We start from the raw sequence: 22,233 nt of genomic DNA, 5'->3' as shown, positions 1-22,233 counted from the left end.
AGAGATAATCAGTATCCTCTGAGACAAGACACAATTCTTTGAGCACAAAGAATAGGATAGTATAATCAGAAAATGACAACAAAAGGCTCTTGGAAACATACTAATATAAATGAAAACTCAATAAAAGAGTAGGATTATATTTAGGAGTTACCCATAAGAGTAGAACAAAAGAAAAAATACAAAAAATTAGAAAGAAAACATTTTTTTAAATAGGAGGTCCTATATGTATAGGAGGTCCACTACCTAAATATTAAGAGATCCATAAGGAACAGAGAAATTTGAGGAGACATAATTTTCATCAAGGAAATAATTCAAGAAAATTTTCCAAAACTGAAGGCATACCCAAGTTACCAGATTCAAATGGGCCACTGAGTGATAAGAACAAAGAGGGTGATAAGGGGAGGGTCAGAGGGAGAAGCAGACTCCCCGCTGAGCAGGGAGCCTGATGTGGGACTCAATCCCGGGACTCCAGGATCATGACCCGAGCAGAAGGCAGTTGCTTAACCAACTGAGCCACCCAGGCACCCTCCTTATGCCTCTTTGCATTAAATCCCCACCCAACTCTGACCCCTAGGCAAACACCAATTTGTTTCCTATCATTTTAGATTAGTTTTGCTCCTGAAATTTCATGTAAATGAAATTATAAAGTATATACTCTTACCTGACTTTTCTGATTTTTAAAAATTCATTCACAGTTTTACAAGTACCCATTGTTTGTTCCTTTTTGTTGCTAATAATAATTCATTGTACAAAGGTACCACAATTTGCTGATCCCTTGATCTGAAGATGAGCATTTGCGTTGTTTCCAGTTTGGAGCAATCATGAATAAAGCTGTTATGAACATTTGTGTATAAGTTTTTTTGTGATTACATGTTTTCATTTCTCTTGGGTAAATAGCTAGGAATGAAACTGCTGCTCCATATAGTTAAGTACTGGCTTAACTTTATAGGAAAGTGACAAAACATTCTCCAAAGTGTTTGTACCATTTTACATCCATCAGCAATATATGAAAATTCCACAAGCTTTACATCCTTGACAACACTTAGTATTGTCAATTTTTAATCATTTTAGTGAATGTGTGCTAGTATCTCATTCTGGTTTTAATTTCCATTTCCTTGATGACTAATAATATTAAGCATCTTTTCTTGCATTTATTTGGCCATTGGTACATACTTCTTGTAAGGTGTCTGTTCAAATTCTTGAGACTTTTTTTGGGGGGGGACATTTTTTTAAATAGGGTTGTCTTCTTATTACTGAGTTGAAAATAATCTGTATAAATATAATCTGTATATATAAAAGTTATATATTCTGAATACAAGTTCTTTGTAAGAGGTATGTATTCAGACTATTTTCTCTCAGTATTGGCTTGCATCATCATTTGTTAACTATGTCTTTGGAAGAAAAGTTTTTAATTTTGATAATGTCCAATTTATCAACATTCTTTTTCTTTTATGATTAGTGATTTTAGGAACTAAGAAAATTTTTGCTGAATTTTTCCTTCTATAATTTTTATAGTTATAGCTCTTACATTTAGGTCTATTTTGAATTACTCTAGTGGGTGGTAAGAGGTAAGGATTAAGGTTCATTTTTCCTATATGGATATCTAGTGTCCCAGTGTCATTTGTTAAAAGACTATCTTTTACCTTAGTGCTTTCATAAACATATCAACTTATAAAATATATATGTGGGTATACTTCTGAACTCTGCATTCTGGTCCACTGATTTGTATGTTTATCTTCACCACAATGTCACCCTATCTTGTTTAATGTACTTTTACAGTCTTGATATCTGATAGAGTAAGTTCTTCAACTTTGTTCTTTTTCGTAAGTTTTTTTTTTAAGATTTTATTTATTTATTTGAGAGAGAGAGAGAAACTGAGAGATAGAGAGCACGAGAGGGAAGAGGGACAGAGGGAGAAGCAGACTCCCTGCTGAGCAGGGAGCCCGATGTGGGACTCGATCCCGGGACTCCAGGATCATGACCTGAGCTGAAGGCAGTCGCTTAACCAACTGAGCCACCCAGGCGCCCCTTTTTCTTTTCTTTTTTTTTTTTTTAAGATTTTACTTATTTATTTGAGAGAGAGAGAGAGAGAACGAGAGATTTTTTCGTAAGTTTTATAGAGTTTCTTGGTCCTTTGCATTTCCATTTAAATTTTATAAGTAGCTTGTCAATTTCTACAAAAGTGGCCTGTGGAATTTTGACTGGGATTTCACTGACTATATAGATTAATTTGGGGAAAAGTGACCTCTTAGTCAAGTCTTCCAGTCCACCAACATGATAAATTTCTGCATTTATTTAGCCCTTCTTTAATTTATCTCAGCAATGTTTTATAGTTTTTATTATACAGGTCTTGGCATTTGTCTTGTTAATTTAGCTCTAAGACTTTTGAATTTTTATGCTACTGTAAATGGTATTTTAAAATTTCACTTTCTAATTTATCATTGATAGTATGGAGAAACAAAATAGCTTTTTATGTATTAACCCTATATCCTGTGACCTTGCTAAATTCATGTTGTTAATCCTGGTAGTGTGTTTCTTGTCTATTTCTTAGGATTTTCTATGTATGCAATCATGTCATTTTCAAAGAAATTCAGTTTTATATTTTCCTTTCCAATCTGTATGCCTTTTATTTCTTATTCTTACCTTAATTCACTGACTAGGACCTCTACTATAATGTACAATAGAAGTAGTAAGAGTTTATATCCTGTTTTATTGTCTACCTTAGGTGCAAAGTGTTTAATCTTTCACTGTTAAGTATGATGTTACATTTAGGTTCTTCGTAAATGTCTTTTATAAGGTCGAGGAAGTTCCCTTCTATTCTTTATTTTCTAGAGGTTTCTTTTTTTAAAAAATTACAAATAAGTATTCAATTTTGTTAAATAATTTTTCTGCATCTATAGAGGTTATCACATAGTTTTTCTCCTCTATTATGTTAATATGGTGAGTTACATTGATTCTTAAATCTTAAACCAACCTTGTATTCCTGGGATAAACCCCATTTAGTTATGATACATTATCTTTTCCACATATTGCTTGATTTGATTTGCTAATATTTTGCTAAGGACATTTGCATCAACAGTCATGAGGGATATTAGTTAGTCCACAGTTTTCTATTCTTATAATGTACTTGTCTGGTTTTAGTATTAGGATAATGCTGGACTCATAAGAGGAGTTTGAAGACTTCTCCTTTATACTTTTATTGGGTTTAAGATTAGTATTATTTCGTCCTTAATTGTTTAACAGAATTCACCAATGAAACCCTCTGGCCTAGAGTTTCCTTATATGAAGGGTTTTAGTAATGACTTCAATTTCTTTAAGCAATATAAGTTTATTAAGTTTATCTATTTCTCCATGTGTCAGTTTGGTAATTTGTGTCTTTCAAGGAATGTGTTTATTTTATCTAAGTTGAAAAATTTATCAAAATACAGTTTTTATAATATTTCTTTATTATGTTTTTAATGTCTGTGGGATTGATAACAATATCTAGCCCTCATACCTGATATTGGTAATTTGTGTCTTCTCTCTTTATTTCTTAGTCAGTCTAGTTAGAAGTTTATCAAACGTATTGATATTTTCAATATTTTCCAAATTTTAGAATATTTTCTAGATTTTGTGTTGTTATTGATTTTTATTGATTTTTTATTATTTTATTTTATTTTATTATGTTATGTTAGTCACCATACAATACATCATTAGTTTTTGATGTAGTGATCCACAATCCATTGTTTTCATATAACACCTAGTGCTCCATGTAATATGTGCCTTCCTTAATACCCATCACCGGGCTAACCCATCCCCCCACCCCCCTCCCCTCTAAAACCCTGTTTGTTTCTCAGAGTCCATCGTCTCTCATGGTTCATCTCTCCCTCCGATTTCCCTCCCTTCATTTTTCCCTTCCTTCTCCTAATGTCCTCCATGCTATTCCTTATGTTCCACAAATAAGTGAAACCATATGACAATTGACTTTCTCTGCTTGACTTATTTCACTTAGCATCATCTCCTCCAGTCCCATCCATACTCGACCATTCTCTAACACCATACACAAAGAAAAACTCAAAATGGATGAAAGACCTCATTGTGAGAGAGGAATCCATCAATATCCTAGAGGAGAACACAGGCAGTAATCTCTTTGACATCGCCCACAGCAACTTCTTTCAAGATACATCTCCAAAAGCTAGTGAAACAAAAGCAAAAATGAACTTTTGGGACTTCATCAAGATAAAAAGCTTCTGCATAGCAAAGGAAACAGTCAACAAAACAAAGAGGCAACCCACAGAATGGGAGAAGATATTTGCAAATGACACTACAGATAAAGGGCTGGTATCCAAGATCTATAAAGAACTTCTCAAACTCAACACCCAAAAAACAAATAATCAAGTCAAAAAATGGGCAGAAGATATTAAAAGACACTTCTCTGAAGAAGACATACAAATGGCTAACAGACACATGAAAAAATGTTCATCATCACTAGCCATCAGGGAAATTCAAATCAAAACCACATTGAGATACCACCTTACACCAGTTAGAATGGCAAAAATGGACAGGGAAAGAAACAACTTTGGAGAGTTGGAGAGGTTGTGGAGAAAGGGGAACCCTCTTACACTGTTGGTGGGAATGCAAGTTGGTACAGCCACTTTGGAAAACAGTGTGCGGGTGCCTCAAAAAATTAAAAATAGAGCTACCCTATGACCCAGCAATTGCACTCCTGGGTATTTACCCCAAAGACACAGCTGTAGTGAAAAGAAGGGCCATATGCACCCCAATGTTCATAGCAGCAATGTCCACAATAGCCAAACTGTGGAAAGAGCCGAGATGCCCTTCAACAGATGAATGGATAAAGAAGATGTGGTCCATATATACAATGGAATATTACTCAGCCATCAGAAAGGATGAATACCCAACTTTTATTATTGATTTTTAATATAACTCCACTGTGGTCAGAGAAATACTTTATTACTATAATCCTTTCAAATTTGCTGAAACATGTTTTATGACCCAGACTATGGTCTAATTTGGTTCTACAAACACTTGAAAAGAATATGTATTCTGTAGTTATTGGATAGAGTGTTTTGTAAGGTTAATGAGGTCAAGTTGATGGTGTATTAAGTCTTCTATACCCTTACTAATTTTCTGTTTGCTCTATCATTGAGAGAGGAGTGCTGAAATCATCAACTGTAATTGTTGATTTGTTGATTTCTCCTTTAGTTCTGTCAGGTTTTGATTCATGTATTTTCAAACTCTGTTATGAACTGTATATACATTTAAGATTGACTCTTTTATTATTTTGTGATATCTTTATCTCTGATAATATTCCTTATCCTAAAATCTGCCTTGTCTGATATGAATATTGCCATTCCAGCTTTCTTACAAGTAGTCTTTGTATAGTGGCACCTGAGTGGTTCAGTGGGTTAAGGGTCTGCCTTTGGCTCTGGTCATGATCCCAGGGTCCTGGGATTGAGCCCTGCTTTGGGCTCCCTGCTCAGCAGAAGTCTGCTTTTCCCTGTCCCTCTACCCCCCTCCCTGCTCGTGCTTGCTCTCTCATGCTCTCTCTCTTAAATAAATAGGTAAAATCTTAAAACAAACAAACAAACAAGTAGTCTTTATATGGTATATCCTTTTCCATTGCTTTTACTTTTAAGTTATCTGGTTCTTTATATATAAAGTGTGTTTCTTATAAATAGCATTTGTCTATTCATTTGACAGTCTCTGCCTTTTAATTGAAGTGCTCAGATATCTTACTTTTAATTAAACTATCTATGTGACTGGGTTTAAGTCTACCACTTTTCTGTTTCTATTTGTCTCATCTCTTCTTAGTTCCTTTTCTTTTGCCATTTTTTAGATTCAGCATTTAAAAGAATATTTTAAAAAGTTTTCATTTTATCTCATCCATTGACTTATTAATTATACTACTTTTTAATGATTTCTTTAAGTCTATAAAATGCATATCTGATTTACAGTATTAGCCTTCAAATAACATTATGCCACATCAAGCAAAAAACTTACAATGTACTCCCATTTCAGCCTCTTGTCCTCTTATTGTCATATATTTTTCTTCTACATGTTATACATCCAATAATATATTATTTTTATTTTTGCTTTAAGCTGTCTTTAAAGAAATTCAAAAACAAGATACAAGCTCTTAATTTAACCACATATTAACATAGGACCAAGTACCCATCTCATATAATTTTCCTCCAACTTAAGTTCTTTTTTTTTTTTTTAAGATTTATTTACTGAGGCACCTGGGTGGCTCAGGTGGTTAAGCATCTGCCTTCAGCTCAGGTCATGATCCCAGGGTCTTGGGATTGAGCCCCGTGTCAGGCACTCTGCTCAGCGGGGAGTCTGCTTCTCCCTCTCCCTCTAACCCTCCCCTCTGCTTGTGCTTTTGCTTGCTCTCTCTCTCTCAAATGAATGTAAAAAAAAATTAAAGATTCATTTATTTATTTATTTGAGAGGGGGTAGGGAGAGGCAGAGGGAGAAAGAGAGAGAAACTCTAAGCAGATTCTGTGCTCAGCATGGAGCCCAATGAGGGGCTTGATCTCAAGACCCAGAGATCACAACCTGAGCCAAAAGAAAGAGTCAGATGCTTAACTGACTGCAGCACCCAGGTGCCCTTTGAAGTTCTTTCATATTTCTTGTATTACTGGTCTATTGACAACAAATTCTGTCCTTTTTTTTTTTTTGCCTAAAAATGTCTTTTTTTTCACTTTGATTTTTAAAGTATATTTTTGTTGGGTATAGATTCAAGGTGGAAAGTTTTTGCCTTTCATGAAGTTAAAAGATGTTATTCCATTGTCTTATGGCTTGTATTCTTTCTGCTAAAAATGTGTTTTTAATTTTCATCAAATTTGTAAAATTTATGGTCACTATATTTTCAAACCTCCACTTAACTTTTGGGGAGTCCAATGACACATATAGATTAGACTGATTAATATTGTTCCACAAGTCACTGAGGCACTATTTTGTTTGTTTTTTTTTTTCCTCTATGCTTCATTTTTGTTTTGTTTTGTTTTGTTTTTTTTAAAGATTTTATTTATTTGACAGAGAGAGACACAGTGAGAGAGGGAACACAAGCAGGGGGAGCAGGAGAGGGAGAAGCAGGCTTCCCGGGGAGCAGAGAGCCCGACGTGGGGCTTGATCCCAGGACTCTGGGATCATGCCCTGAGCTGAAGGCAGACGCTTAACGACTGAGCCACCCAGGCATCCCTATGCTTCAGTTTAGATATTTTCTATTGCCCCAATCTTCAAGTTCACTGATCTATTCTTTTGTAGATTCTAATCTGCTGTTAAACCCACTAATGATATTTTTAAATTTCAGATATAGTATTCTTAAACTCTACAGTCTATTTTCCCCCACTTTTATCTTATTATTTATTTTTTAGATTTTATTTATTTAATTGACAGAGAGAGAGAGAGGGCACAAGCAGGGGGAGCAGCAGGCAGAGGGAAAGGGAGAAGCAGGCTTCTCGCTGAGCAGAGAGCCCAACATGGGGCTTGATTCTAGGACCCTGGGATCATGACCTGAGCTGAAGGCAGACACTTAACCGAGCCACCCAGGTGCCCCTGTCCCCACTTTTAAAACACTTTTTCATTTTTCTCATTATATTCATGTTTTTCTTTAAATCACTGAGCATCTTTTTCATAGCTTTTCCTGATTTGTTTTATTGAGGTATAACTCAAATACAGTAAAAACTATCCCTTTTAGTGTATAGTTCTTTGAATTTTAACAAACGTATGCACAGTAAAATTATAAAATAGCCCCATTACCCCCAAAACTTAATATGCCCCTTTGTAGCCAAACTTCACACCCAGCTCTGGAACTTACTAATCCATTTTCTTTGCCCAGAGCAACCAATTATATATATTATATATAATTATACATATATTTTAAAATTAATTTTTTTGCCTTTGTAAGAATGTTTTAAGAGAGATCAACTTCTGCCACATCAGTATGAGGAGCTCCACAGACCTGCTTCTCAGAAAAACTGATAAAACTAAAAAGAAATTAAAGTCTCTGGGGGTACCTGGGTAGCTCAGTCAGTTGAGCATCCAACTCTTGGTTTCAGCTCAGGTCATGATCTCAGGGTCCTGGGGTTGAGCCCTGCATTGGGTTCCATGCTCAGCATGGAGTCTGCCTGAGATTCTCTCTCCCTCTCCCTCTGCCCCTCCCACTTGTGCTCTCTCTCTCTCTCTAAAATAAATAAATAAATAAATATTTTTAAAAAATTAAAGTCTCAGAATGGTCCCAAAGACATACATACATTACATACAAATATGTAATATTCTTCAACCTATAGTATAAAGAAATGTAATATATTTGACAATATCAACACAAAGCAGGTGAGTGGGAGCAAAGCTGTATTGGGCTAAGGAAATGACTACAAATGATAAAGTAATAATTATAGCAATGTATTGTTGGGTTTGTAACATTAATAAATGTAATATGTATAACAATAATACCACATAAATGGGGCCAGTGGGGGAGAATAGAGCTATATAGAAATAACATTGCTACACCTCCCTGGAATTAAACTAGCATAAACCTGAAACTTATTTTGATGAGTTAAGATGTATATGATAAGCCCCAAAGCAACCTATAAAATACACATATAAATAGTAAAAAAAAAAAAAAAACCTGAAGAAATTTAAATACCTCATTAAAAATATTCACCCAATGAAAAAGAAAGCAGTAAAGGAGGAATAGAGTACCAAAAACACTGAAACACATGGAAAACAAAAAGTAAAACGTAGGTCATAAACCCAACTCTATCAATAATAACCTTAATGTGAATGCATTAAACTTGTTAATGGAGATAAGAGACATTTTATAATGATAAAAGGGCCAATCCATCAAGAAGATAAAATAATTATAAACATATACATCTAATAATAGAACACAAAATTATATGAAGCAAAAACTGATAGAAATGAAGGGAAGAAAAGGCAATTCAACAACAACAGTTGGAGACTTCAACACCCCAATTTCAATAATGAAGAGGACAGCTAGGCAGAAGATTAACAAGGAAATAAAAGACCTGAACAAATAGTATAAACCAACTAGACCTAATATATCTATAGAACACTATACCTAATAACAGCAGAATATACATTCTTCCCAAGTGTACATGGAACATTCTCCAGCATAGACCATATGTTAAAGCATAAAACAAACCTCAATATATTTAAAAGAATAATAGAAAGTATGTTCTCTGTCCACAATGGAATAAAATTAGAAATCAAGAATAAAATAGAATTGAGGAAACTCACAAATATGTAGAAATTAAACAACATGCTCCTAAATAACCAATGGGTCAAAGAAGAAATCAAAAGAGAAATCAGAAAATACTTCAAGATGAATAAAAATGAAAACACAACATAAAAAAACCTGCTAGAGCAGTGCTTAGAGGGAATTTTATAAGTGTAAATGCCTACATTATGAAAGAAGAAAGATCTCAAATAACCTAAATTTCCACCTTAAGACACTAGAAAAAGTGTAAACTAAATCTAAAACAGGCAGCAGAAAGGAAATAATAAAGATTATATTGGAAACTTATAAAATGGAGAATACAAAAACAACAGAGAAAATTGATGAAGGCATAAGCTGGTTCTTTGAAAGATCAGCAGATTTGATAAACCATTATCCAGATTGACCAAGAAAACAAAACAGAAGACACAAATTACTAGAGTCTGAAATAAAAGAGGAAACATTACTACAGACTTTATCAAAATATAAAAAGCATAAAGGAATACTAGGAACAGTTATACATCAATAAATAGATAACATAGATTAAATGGAAAATTCCTAGAAAGACACAAACTACCAAAACTGACTCAAGAAGAAATAGAAAATCTGAGTAAGTCTATAACAAGTGAAGAGATTGAATTAATAGCCAAAAAAAAAGGCAAGAAGGAAAGAAAGAATGAAGGAAAGAAAGAATGAATGAAAGAAAGAAAGAAAGAAAAGAAACCTACTCACAAAGAAAAGCCCAGCCCCAGATAGCCACTGAATTCTACCAAACATTTAAAGAATTAATACCAGCTCTTCACAAACTCCTCCAAAAAGTAGACGAGGAGTGAACACTTCCAAACTCATTTTATGAGGCCAGTGTTACCCTGATACCAAAACTGAAAAAGACATCAGAAGAAAAGAAAGCTATAGATTAATATCGCTTATACATATGAACATAAAAGTCCTCAACAAAATATTAGCATACTAAATTCAGGAACATAAATATATATATACACACACATATATATACACATATATAAATATATATACATATACTTATTTGTATATATTATATATATAAATTTATATACATATATTTATCTTTATATATATAATATACATATATACCCTGTGACCAAGTAGAATTTTTCCCAGAAATGTAAGCTTAGTTTAATGTCTGAAAATTGATTAATGCAATACATCATATCAAAAGAATAAAAAACAAAAATCACATGATGTCAATAGATGCAGAAAAAGCACTTAAAACCCAACAGCTTTTCATGATTAAAAAAAACACTCAAGAAACTACGAATAGAAAGGAACTAACGCAACATAGGGCATCTACAAAAAAATCATACTCAGTAACATACCTATTGGTGAAAGACTTGATGCTTCACCCTTTAAGATCAGGAACAAAACAAGAATGTCCACTCTGCCCATTTCTGTTCAAGATTGTAATGGAAATTCTAGCCAGGGCAATTAGATAACTAAAAGATATAAAAGGCATCCAGGTTATAAAGGAAGAAGTAGGGGTGCCTGGGTGGCTCGGTGAGTTAAGCATCTGACTCTTGATTTCAGCTCAGGTCATGATCTCTGGGTCGTGGGATCAAGCCCCACATCAGGCTCTGTGCTCAACACAGAGTCTGCCTGAGATTCTCTCTCTCCCTCTCTCCCTTTGCCCCCCCCCCCGAGCTCTCTCTCTCTCTCTCAAATAAAATAAATAAATAAAATCTTAAAAAAAAAAAAGGAAGAAGTAAAAGTGTATCTATTTCTATTACACGGTCTTATATATAGAAAATCCTAAGGAATCCATTACTATTAGAACTAACAAGTTCAGTGAGTATATTAGTTGGGAGTTCTCCAGAGAAACAGAATAGGATGTGTATATGTATATAGAGAAATTTTTATAAGGAGTTGACTCAGACGATTATGGAGCCTGGCAAATCTAGAATCTGCCCTATGGGCTGGCAGTCTTGCGACCCAAGAACCAATGAAGCAAGTCTAGTCAGAAGACTAGCAACCTGCAGACTCAGGAGAGCCTATGGTACAGATGAAGTCTGAAGGCAGTCTGCAGAGAATTACCTCTTGCTTGGGTGTGTGGTCTTTTTGTTCTATTCAGGCCTTTAACTGATTGGTTGAGGCAAACTCACATCATAAAGGCCAATCTGCTTTATTCAAAGTTCACCTATTTAAATGTTAATCTCATCAAAAAACATCCTCCAAATATCCTTGACATATAAAATTAACCATCATAGCAAGGTTGCAGGATACAAAATCAATATACAAAATTCAATTGCATTTCTATACACTTGCAATGAACAATCCAAAAATGAAATGAAGAAAAACCAATTACATGCACTATAGCATCAAAAGAATAAAATACTTAGGAATAAATTTAACAAAACAAATGTACAACTTATACTCTGAAAACTATAAAACATTGCTGAAAAATTGGGGAAAATCTAAATAAATGGGAAAATATCCCATGTTCATGGATCAAGAATAGCTTAGTATTGTTAAGATGTCAATAATCCCTAAACTGATCTAGAGATTCAATGTAGTCTATGAATTCCAGTTGACTTCTTTGTAGAAAATGACAAATTTCTGATTTGAAAATTTAAACAATTCTAAAATTCATATGAAATTGCAAAGGACTCAATAGCCAAAACAATCTTGAAAAAGAATGAAGTAGGAGGACTCATACCTGATTGAAAACTTACTACAAAACAATGGTAATTGGGGCACTTGGGTGGCTCAGTCATTTAAGGGTCTGCCTTCAGCTCAGGGCATGATCCCAGGGTCCTGGGGTGGAGCCCCACGTCCAGCTCCCTGCTCAGCAGGGAGCCTGCTTCTCCCCTCCCTCTGCCATTCCCCCTGCTTGTGTTCTCTGGTTCTCTCCCTCTCTCTCTGTCAAATAAATAAGTAAAATCTTAAAAAAAAACCCATTGTAATCAAGACAGTGTGGTAATGGCACAAAGACAGCCATATAGACTAATGGAATATAATTGGGAGTCCAGAAATAAAGCCATGTGTCTATGGTCAAACTGATTTTTGACAAGAGCACTAGGGCCATTTTAGAAGGAAAGAATCGTCTTTTGAATAAATGGTGTTGGGACAGCTGGATATCCACATACAAAAAAATGTCAGATCATTACTTCATACCATATGTAAAAATTCACTTGAAGTGAATCAAAGGTCTAAATATAAGAACTAAAACCATAAAACTCTAACAAGAAAATAGAGGGATATAAATCTTCATGACCTCGGATTTGGCAAATAATTCTTAGATATGACTCACACTCACACACACAGCATAGGCAACAAAAGAAAAATGGATAATGGATCCAAACTAAATGGATCCATTAAATGGATCAAAATTAAAAGCCATTTGTGCTTCAAAGGACACCATCAAGAAAGTGAAAATACAACCCTCAGAATGGGAGAAAATATTTGCAAATCATATACCTGATAATTAGACCCAGAAAAAATAAAGAATTCTTAACCTCAACAATAAAAAAACAATCTAACTTTAAGGTGGGCAAAAGATCTGAATAAACATTTCTCCATGGAAGATATATAAATGGACAATAAGCACACGAAAATATGCTTGACATCTGTCATTAGAAAAATGCAAATCAAAACCACCATAATATACTACTTACTTCATACCCATTAGAATGGCTAGAATCAAAAAGTAAAATGATAAGTGTTGGTAAAAATATAAGGAAAATTGGAACTCTTATACACTGCTGGTGGGAATGTAAAATGATACAGCCACTTTAGAAGACAGTTTTGGAGTTTTTCAAATATTTAAACATAGAGTTACCATATGACCTAACAATGGCACTCTTAGGTATATACCCAAGAGAATTGAAAATAGGTGTTCAAAAATAACTTGTATATGAATGTTATAGTAGCATTATTCATAACAGTCAAAAGGTAGAAACAACCCAAATGTCCATTACTGATGAATGGGCACAATATGTGGTATTTCCATACAATGGAACATTATTCACCGCAAAAAAGTAATGAAGTACTTATATAGGCTACAACATGGATGAACTTTGAAGACATAATCCTAAGTGAAAGAAGCCAGTCACAAAAAAACTACACATTGTATGACTCCATTTATATAAAATATCCAATAGGCAAATCTACAGAGTCAGAAAATAGATTAATGATTGCTTAGGACTTGTGAGAGAGGAGAAATGGAGAAATATGGAAGTGATAACTAAAGGTTTGGGGTTTCTTTTTGAGATGATGAAAATGTTCTAAGACTGTGGCAATGGTTGCACAAGTCTGTGTATATACTAACGACACTCAATTGTACACTTTAAATGGACAAATTGCATAATACATTAATTATATCCCAATAAAGCTGTTAAAGAAAGAAAAATGTATAAATAAAATAAATTTTATATGTTAAACACTAAAAAAAATGTATAAATAGAATCATACAGTATGTAGTCTTTTGATTCTGGCTTCTTTCACTTAGCATAATGTATTTGCAATTGACCCACATCGTTGCATGTATTAACAGCTTGTTTCTTTGTAAGTTTATCCATTCCTCCATTAAGGAACATGCAATGTCCAGTTTTTGGACATTACAAATAAAGCATTTGGTATAATAGCTGTTCTAAAGTCCTTATCTACTAATTTCTTTAAAAAAATATTTTACTTATTTATTTGACAGAGAGAGACACAGCGAGAGAGGGAACACAAGCAGGAGGAGTGGGAGAGGGAGAAGCAGGCTTCCTGCAGAGCAGGGAGCCCAATGTGGGGCTCGATCCCAGGACCCCGGAACCATGACCTGAGCCGAAGGCAGACGCTTAACGACTGAGCCACCCAGGCACCCCTAACGTCCTTATCTACTAATTTTATCACTGCTGACATTTCTGGGTCTTCTAACTGACTGATTTTCTTTGGTTATAGGTCAATTTTCTGGGGCACCTGGCTGGCTCAGTCAGAAAAGCTTGCAATGCTTAATCTTGGCATCATGAGTTCAAGTCCCACATTGGGCGTAGATGTTACTTTTAAAAAGAATGTTTCTTTCTGCTTTACATGTCAATAAAGTTTTACTGGATTCTGGACAGTAAGAATTTTACATAGTTGAGTGTTTGGATTTAGTTGTCTTCCTCTAAAAAGTGTTGAATTTTGGGGGCACCTGGGTGGTGCAGTCACTTAAGCATCCAACTCTTGGTTTCAGCTCAGGTCGTGGTCTCAGGGGTCGTGAGATTGGGGGGGGTCTGAACTCAGTGGGGAGTCTACTTGAAGATTCTCTCCCTCTGCCCCTCCCCCCCACTCACACCTCTCTCTCTCTTCCTCAAATATATAAATAAATCTTTTTAAAAAAGTGTTGAATTTCATTTTGGCAGGCAAATAAGTTTGATCCTTTCAAGGCTTATTTTTAAGCTGTTAAAATTAATTTTGGAGACCTTCATTAAAGGGTTGGTTTAGTTCTACTGCTAAGGCATACCCTTCTCAAGTCCCTACTGAATACTCCAGGTGTTCAACACGGTCTTTCCATGTAACTGGTAATTTTACGAACATTTCCCAGCCCTGTGACAGCTCTAGGAATTGTCTAGTTTACACCTGGGGAGAAAATAGTTTTCTTTGTCCAACCTTATAGAATTTCTAACCACACTTGAGAAACTGAATATTCAACCAAAGACTCAGGGGATCCCTATTGCCAATTTCTAGAGCTCTTTCTCTTTATCGGTCCCATCCTTCTGACATTCTGTTCCCAACTGCTTCAGCTTCCTCAAACTCCAATCTCTGTGTCTTCAACTCAGCAAGACTGCCATTTCTGCCTCCCTCTCTGTGGAGGTGGTCCTAAAAGTACCTCCTGACAGAAAGCCAGGCCAATTTTAAGGCTCATCCTGTTTTTCTTCTCTCAGGGATCACAGCTCTACACTTTCTGTTGTCTGAAAACAGTTGCTTCATATATTTTCCCAGTTTCCTAGTTGTTTACACTAGGATAAGTCTATTAACTTTATTCCTTTATGACTAAAAGTAGAATTTGATCATTCTATTGGATTTCTGTTGTCCTGTGAGATTTTTCACATTCTCTCTTTTATGAATGAATGTAAGATTTAATGGATTGAGGGGGCGCCTGGGTGACAAGTCAATTGAGTGCTGACTCTTGGTTTTGGCTCAAAGGTTGTGAGATTGAGCCCCACATCGGGCTCCACCCTCAGCAGGGACTCTGCTTGAGATTCTCTCCCTCTCCCTCTGTCTCTCCCCCTGCTCTCTTTCTCTAAAATAAATAAATCTTAAAAAAAAATAAAAAGATTTAATGGATTGAGTATGAGCTTTGAAGCCAGAGAAACCCAGATTCAAATACTGATTCTGATGGTTTGTAGTCAGGCAACTTTGGATATCCTAATTAATGTCTATGCACTTCCATTTCTTCAACTATAAAATGTTATGCTAAGTTATTGTTGGGATTAGTTGAAATGAAGCATATTTAGCCCTCTGTAGGCACTTAATAAATGATGATATTATTATGTATATAACAGCTATTTGTTTATGTGTTATTTTTCCCAAGCAGTTTAAATCAGGGATTTGGCCTATTTGTGTACACTACTATGTACAATGACTCATGCATGATAGGCTTCCATATAAATTTGTTACTGAATTAAATGTTGATAACTTACAATTAGAATATTTTAGAATATTATTTTAAGCTTTCTTCACAACGAGCTTCATGTAGACTTGTTTAAGTATCAAAATAGTGCCATTAGGTATAAAGTTTCTTCTTGTTCTAAATTTGATTATCAAAGGAGGATCCCTCCATCATGCAGGAAGAAGCAAATTTGAGGTCATGGCTTCACAAAATATATACATATAACTTCATTTCTAGTTCTTTTTTTCTTTTAAAGATTTATTCACTTGAGAGAGAGAGAGAACATTGAGTGGGAGGGGGAGGGGAAGAGGGAGAGAGAATCTGAAGAAGACTCTGCACTGAGCTCAATCTCAACAACCCTGAGATCACGACCTGAGCCGAAACCAAGAGTTGGGCACTCAACCGACTGCACCACCCAGGTGCCCCTATTTCTAATTCTTCTTTACCACTGTCTGAAGTACCAGGCTTCTGAAGTCTTAAGATCTCAGTTTTGAGACCCTAATATAAATGCTAAAAATTACTCACCCTACAATGCCTGGATTTGTTACAAACCATAATCTCATCTGTTTATCAATAGACAATTTAGCCTCAAATGGAAAACTAAAAGCACATATAACAAGTATTAGAAAAATCGGCCAAAAGAATATCATTCTAGATAATTAAGTAACATTATCATTATATTTTTTTCAATGTACAATTGACTAAATCTCAACAGTCTTCACTTGGAAAAAAAAATTTTTTTTTTTTTTACTTTTACTTGCATTTATTTTATGTAGAATTTACTCCTGAGCTATACTGTTTCTTCAGTTTCTTCTGGGATATCTTTTTCTTCTTTGCAACCTCCTCTCTGGTTTAGAAACAATCTGCTCTTTTTCAGTAAGGATCATTTCAATGTGGCAGGGAGAGCTCATGTATGTGTTAATCTAACCAGGAGCCCTGTAAATTCTATGCCATGTCTTGGGGGCTTTGTTCTCCTGGATGTGCTTAATGACCAGGGAATCTACATCTAAACCCTTTAAGTTCAGAATTACTCTTCGCATTTTTAAGCATGTGCAGCAAAAATTCAGCACTTTTTGGGTTACCAACCCTGTATCCAGCTCCACTGTTTGACCTGGGCACACGTACCAACTCTACCATTGTAGTGAAGGAATGGCACACATTGCTTTTGTAAAGAGATATCTTTCAGATACTTGGTGGCTTTTTGGATATGCATACCCTTGATGGCCTGGGCAGTTTCACTTGTGTTCTTAAAGTGAACACAAAGATTTGAACCTCTTGATTTGCATGATTTTGTAGGGTTTTCTGGGTCAAGTGAATAATGAACTATTTTAGAGATCACCTGAGGCCACTTACGGGAAGAGAAAAAAAATCCTAATTTAAATAGAACCTAATATAGTTTTAGTTTAATGGTTTTAGTATAATGATAACATTGTATTATTTCAGACTATTAGGAGTATCTTTTTTTTTTAAACAAACAGAACATTCTCAGTCTTACTCTGTCGTTGTGTTTTTTTTTAACAAAACATTTCTTTTAATGCTAGGATTTAATAACAGTACATCCAAAATATTCCTACCTCGGGCTACTCACTATGCTCAACTTTTCTTCTGCTATAATAAATACCAATATACTCTTTATTTCTTTATATAAATGAAACATACACAGATCATCAGTGTGTTCCTTCCCACTAGAAATAACTCTCTGATGTGTTATAGAATGGTCTATATTAAAAAAAAAAGAAATGACTTAAAGGACTGTGGGAAATTCAACCAACTTTCATTCCTCTTTGCATGGTTAGCAGAGGATAAGAATTACATTCTATAATGCAAAACAAAAATTAATTGAAAAAATTTTCCTATTTGACAAAGAGAAACTTTGTGGAAAGGACTAACCCCATGATAGAGAATGATGTGTGGTTTTTAAGTCTGAATATTTTCTGTAGATAATGTGCCTTCTCCAACGTTTTCAACAATCAACTCCACTTCCAAGAATCTAAGATATCCTTGCCAACACTACATTGTATCAAACAAAGCATATATGCTTCATGAGATGTGATGCTATGAAAATCATCAGACTATACTTGCAAAATGCAAAACTTCAGTTCAGAGTTTAGAAGGAGAATATAGGTTCTGAACAAAAAGTCTCTAGTTTCAATCCATTGGCTGGGATACAAAGCAATTCTAAGGAATTCAGAAAATATCTTTCTAGCCCACACTTAAATGGTACCATTTACTTTGGCACTAATTGTACTTTATATTCTAATTTCTCAAAAACGAATCATTTGCACTAATCAAATGTGTCAGCACAAAAGGGTGAAAAATGGGTTTCACACAGGAAAAAAAATGCATCCAAAAATGTTCATTGTACCTAGACAAAATGTTAAACTATTGAACTGGTTTTTAAGACATACTGGTGGCGGGGCGCCTGGGTGGCTCAGTTGGTTAAGTGACTGCCTTCGGCTCAGGTCATGATCCTGGAGTCCCAGGATCGAGTCCCACATCGGGCTCCCTGCTCGGCAGGGAGTCTGCTTCTCCCTCTGACCCTCTTCCCTCTCGTGCTCTCTATCTCTCATTCTCTCTCTCTCTCAAATAAATAAATAAAATCTTAAAAAAAAAAAAAGACATACTGGTGGCTGGGGGCACCTGGGCGGCTTGATTGGTTAAGCATCCAACACTTGGTTTTGGCTCACGTCATGGTCTCAAAGTCCTGGGATCAAGCCCCAAGTCAGGCTCCACACTCAGCAGTCTGCCTGAGGATTCTCTCCCTCTTCCTCTGCCTCTGCCCCTCCCCCTGCTCACGTGCATAATCTCTCTCTCTCTCAAATGAATGAATAAATCTCTAAAACAAAAAAAAGAAATACTTAGGGCTGTTATATTAAAAAAGTTTTCTGCCTTTAGCTCATTCTCACAAAACATCATTTGTATGAATTATTTATGCATCAGTTAAATTAATGTGTCACAGATGAGAAAATATACCATGCTGGATCAAGATTACTAGGTACAAAGGAAGGACTAGAAGAGATGTGTACAGAGTGTCTAGCAACTCTTTCTAACATGGAGGTACAGACTCATAAGGAGCTCAGAAAATTAGAAAATTATGGCATATGACCCCCTATCTGAAAAACTGATAAAAATTTGAATTCCAAAACAGCTATAATGGTTTAATAAACTAGGGCCATTGGTCTCTAAAGTAGATGTGGGCAACATTAGCCCTCCATTTTTTATAGCTATCTGTATATGTCAGTAATTACTAGTCTTTTAAGGGGCTGGAGTTAATTATCTCTATTAGAAAGAAGTACTTTTCCCTCAGCCTTTAAATTTAGAATAAAATTTAAATAAGATTCCACATCAGGGGCACCTGGGTGGCTCAGTCATTAAGCATCCGCCTTCGGCTCAGGTCATGATCCCGGGGTCCTAGGATCAAGCCCTGAGTCCAGCTCCCTGCTCCGTGGGAAGGCTGCTTCTCCCTCTCCCACTCCCCCTGCTTGTGTCCCCTCTAGCTGTGTCTCTCTCTGTCAAATAAATAAATAAAATCTTTAAAAAAAAAAAAGATTCCACATCCAATTCCAGAATATGTGCTGACTGTCACCATATAGTGAGTTCTTTAAAGAAGCCTGCCCAGGGGTCTCTCTCTAGTACATATGTCTATTGCTATCCATCCAGTTGACCACAACAGAGAAAACAGGCCCAACTTTCCAGAATACTGGTGCCATTGTGTTTGTGTGGTCTTACTAGCTAGATCTTAGCCCAAACCATCCCTGTTAGGAATGAAGACCTGTCCTCAATGTGTTGCAGAGGTAGATAAAATGATAAGGACACATTTAGGATAGGGTTTTCCAGACAGTTCTACGTAACTCTGTTTTGTCCTATGATTCCTTGGTCTCCTACTTGGGTTCTGTGTCCAAGTGGAGTTAGGTTTTAAGAGTTCTCATAACTTAAGAATTTTTAAATTTCAAATCTGTGTGCTTTTATAGTTTCTGGACTTATTGTCAAATTATGATCTCACTTTTACATCATTCCTTGGATCATTTTTTTTTAATTTTAAAGATTTTATTTATTTATTTGACAGAGAAAGAGACAGCAAGAGAGGGAACATGAGCAGGGGGAGTGGGAGAGGGAGAAGCAGGCCTCCCACTGAGCAGAGAGCCCAATGCAGGGCTCGATCCCAGGACCCTGGGATCATGACCCGAGCCGAAGGCAGACACTTAATGACTGAGCCACCCAGGTGCCCCAATTCCTTGGATCTTAAGGATCATCCCAGAAAATAGTACAAATACTTAATAACTTCAACTATGGGTGAAATTTTTTATATTTCTCTTTCTGTGACTGAGATAAGGAATAACCTGAAAAAGAAAATTGGATTAAAATCTTTTTTTTTTCAATCTTACAATAGTCTCACAACAATATGATATGTTAAATTTTCTTTACTACAGATCACTGGTGAAAAAGGAGTATAAGTTGTTGGAGTCAAGATTTTGTAGACTTTTTATTTTATTTTTTTAGATTTTATTTATTTATTTGACTGAGAGAGACACAGCGAGAGAGGGAACACAAGCAGGGGGAGCAGGAGAGGGAGAAGCAGGCTTCCCGTGGAGCAGGGAGCCCAATGCGGGGCTCGATCCCAGGACCCTGGGATCATGACCTGAGCCGAAGGCAGATGCTGAATGACTGAGCCACCCAGGTGCCCCTAGACTTTCTATTTTAATAGAAAATTTTATGATGTAAAAAAGTTTTAAGAAATCTTTGAGTTAGAGGTTACCAAACGTAGAGATTGCAGCAAAGCCATAGAATACAGGGAAAGGTATGGAAAGTTCAGTATTGGAATTACAAGTCATAGAGACAGAAGTTCTATACTATATTATACTTTCCAACTTGCTTGGAACATCCTCTGCCTTGATTTCTGCCAATCAAAATATAATTCATCCATAAAATCAGTGCCAACTTATCCTATTTCTGTATTGTAATAACACAGGCTTTGAAGTCCAACCACCTTAATCTGAATCCTGGCCCTGCTACTTATTCACTGTGTATGTAGCCTTTGGCTAATTTCTCTAAGTCTGTGTTCCTCATTTATAAAATCAGGATAATAATAGAATCTACTTCATAAAATAGCTGGGAAGATTAAAAGTGATAATACATGTAAAACCCTGAGAACAATGCTCTGCTGTTAGTTAATATTATTCTGTCATTCATACACTCTCCACTATTATTTCTCATTACATTATGTAAGTATTTTCTCTTCAGCCAGAGTTTCCAAATGTAGAAACTATATTTTGTATGTCATTGTTTTCCTCATAGTGCTTAGCAAGGCATTACTCTCGATAGGAATTTTGAAAATATCCCAGAGAATCTTAGCATGGAAGGGATCTCAGAGGTCAAACTAGTTTAACTTTTCTCCTAAATCATGATTTTCTCTTGCAACACCCTGAAGATAATCATCTATACCCTATCTTGAACACAATATATATCTATACTTGAACACAGCTGGTGACAAGTAGTTCACTTTTCTCAAGACAGCCAGATTTTTTAACAGTTGTCATTGTCAGAAAATCCATCCTGAAGAGGTAGAGAAGCTGGAAACCTTCTGGAAAATGATTTGGTAATACTCATTCAAGAGCTATACAAATTTTCAGGTTCTGTACATTTCACTCCTGATACTATATCCTTTAGAAAACAAAGAAAATTCTGTCATACATACAAAAGTATTTATTATAACACTATCTATAATAGCAAAATCAGGAATTAGCCTAAATATTTTTTTAAGATTTTATTCATTTATGTATTTATTTTAGAGACAGAGAGAGCACGTAAAATGTTTAAAAGTACACAAAGGTGGGCGCCTGGGTGGCTCAGTCGTTAAGTGTCTGCCTTCAGCTCAGGTCATGATCCCAGGGTCCTGGGATCGAGTCCCACATTGGGCTCCCTGCTGAGCGGGAAGCCTGCTTCTCTCTCTCCCACTTTCCCTGCTTGTGTTCCTGCTCTCACTGTCTCTCTCTGTCAAATAAATAAATAAAATCTAAAAAAAAAAAAAACAAATAAAAGTACACAAAGGCAGAGTAAGTACCCAAATGAAACAAAAGGTCACTAAAATTAGAAATGTGAACATTAAGGTGGGACATATTTATAAAGTTAATGTTAAGTATAAAAGCAAAACAAATGGATATATAAACTATGATTAAAGCCATATACAAATATGTATATCTGTGGAAAAAGACAGGAGGTAATGGAACATACAAAAATGAAAACAGTGTCAATAGGATGGTAGGAAAGTTGGAAGATTTGCATTGCTTTTTAAATTACTTTAATGTCATTATAATATTGCTTTCAAAATTTTTAAGAGAAAGTTCTTCCTTCTATTGAGCCAAAATCAACCTCCTCTCAC

The 22,233-nt window shown here is 35.4% G+C and overlaps 1 protein-coding gene across 6 annotated transcripts in view; it reads right to left on the bottom strand.

Moving 5' to 3' along the window:
- Positions 1-22,233, bottom strand: part of HORMAD2 (HORMA domain containing 2) — a 92,312-nt gene that overhangs the window by 26,991 nt on the left and 43,088 nt on the right. Inside the window, exon 12 of one of the 6 annotated variants that reach the window (XM_073886824.1) lies at positions 10,628-10,716. The exons of the other annotated variants lie outside the window; for them this stretch is intronic. Coding sequence (XP_073742925.1) covers positions 10,696-10,716 — 21 coding nt within the window. The 3' untranslated portion in view covers positions 10,628-10,695. Of the gene's footprint in view, positions 1-10,627; positions 10,717-22,233 lie in introns of those variants that run through there. 6 annotated transcript variants of the gene reach the window in all.

Source organism: Callorhinus ursinus, unplaced genomic scaffold (genome assembly GCF_003265705.2).
Source record: "Callorhinus ursinus isolate GAN/ISIS: 27379988/994484 unplaced genomic scaffold, GSC_fseal_2.0 scaffold72, whole genome shotgun sequence".
Lineage (NCBI taxonomy): Eukaryota > Metazoa > Chordata > Mammalia > Carnivora > Otariidae > Callorhinus > Callorhinus ursinus.
This window is presented reverse-complemented; position numbering and strand designations above follow the sequence as displayed.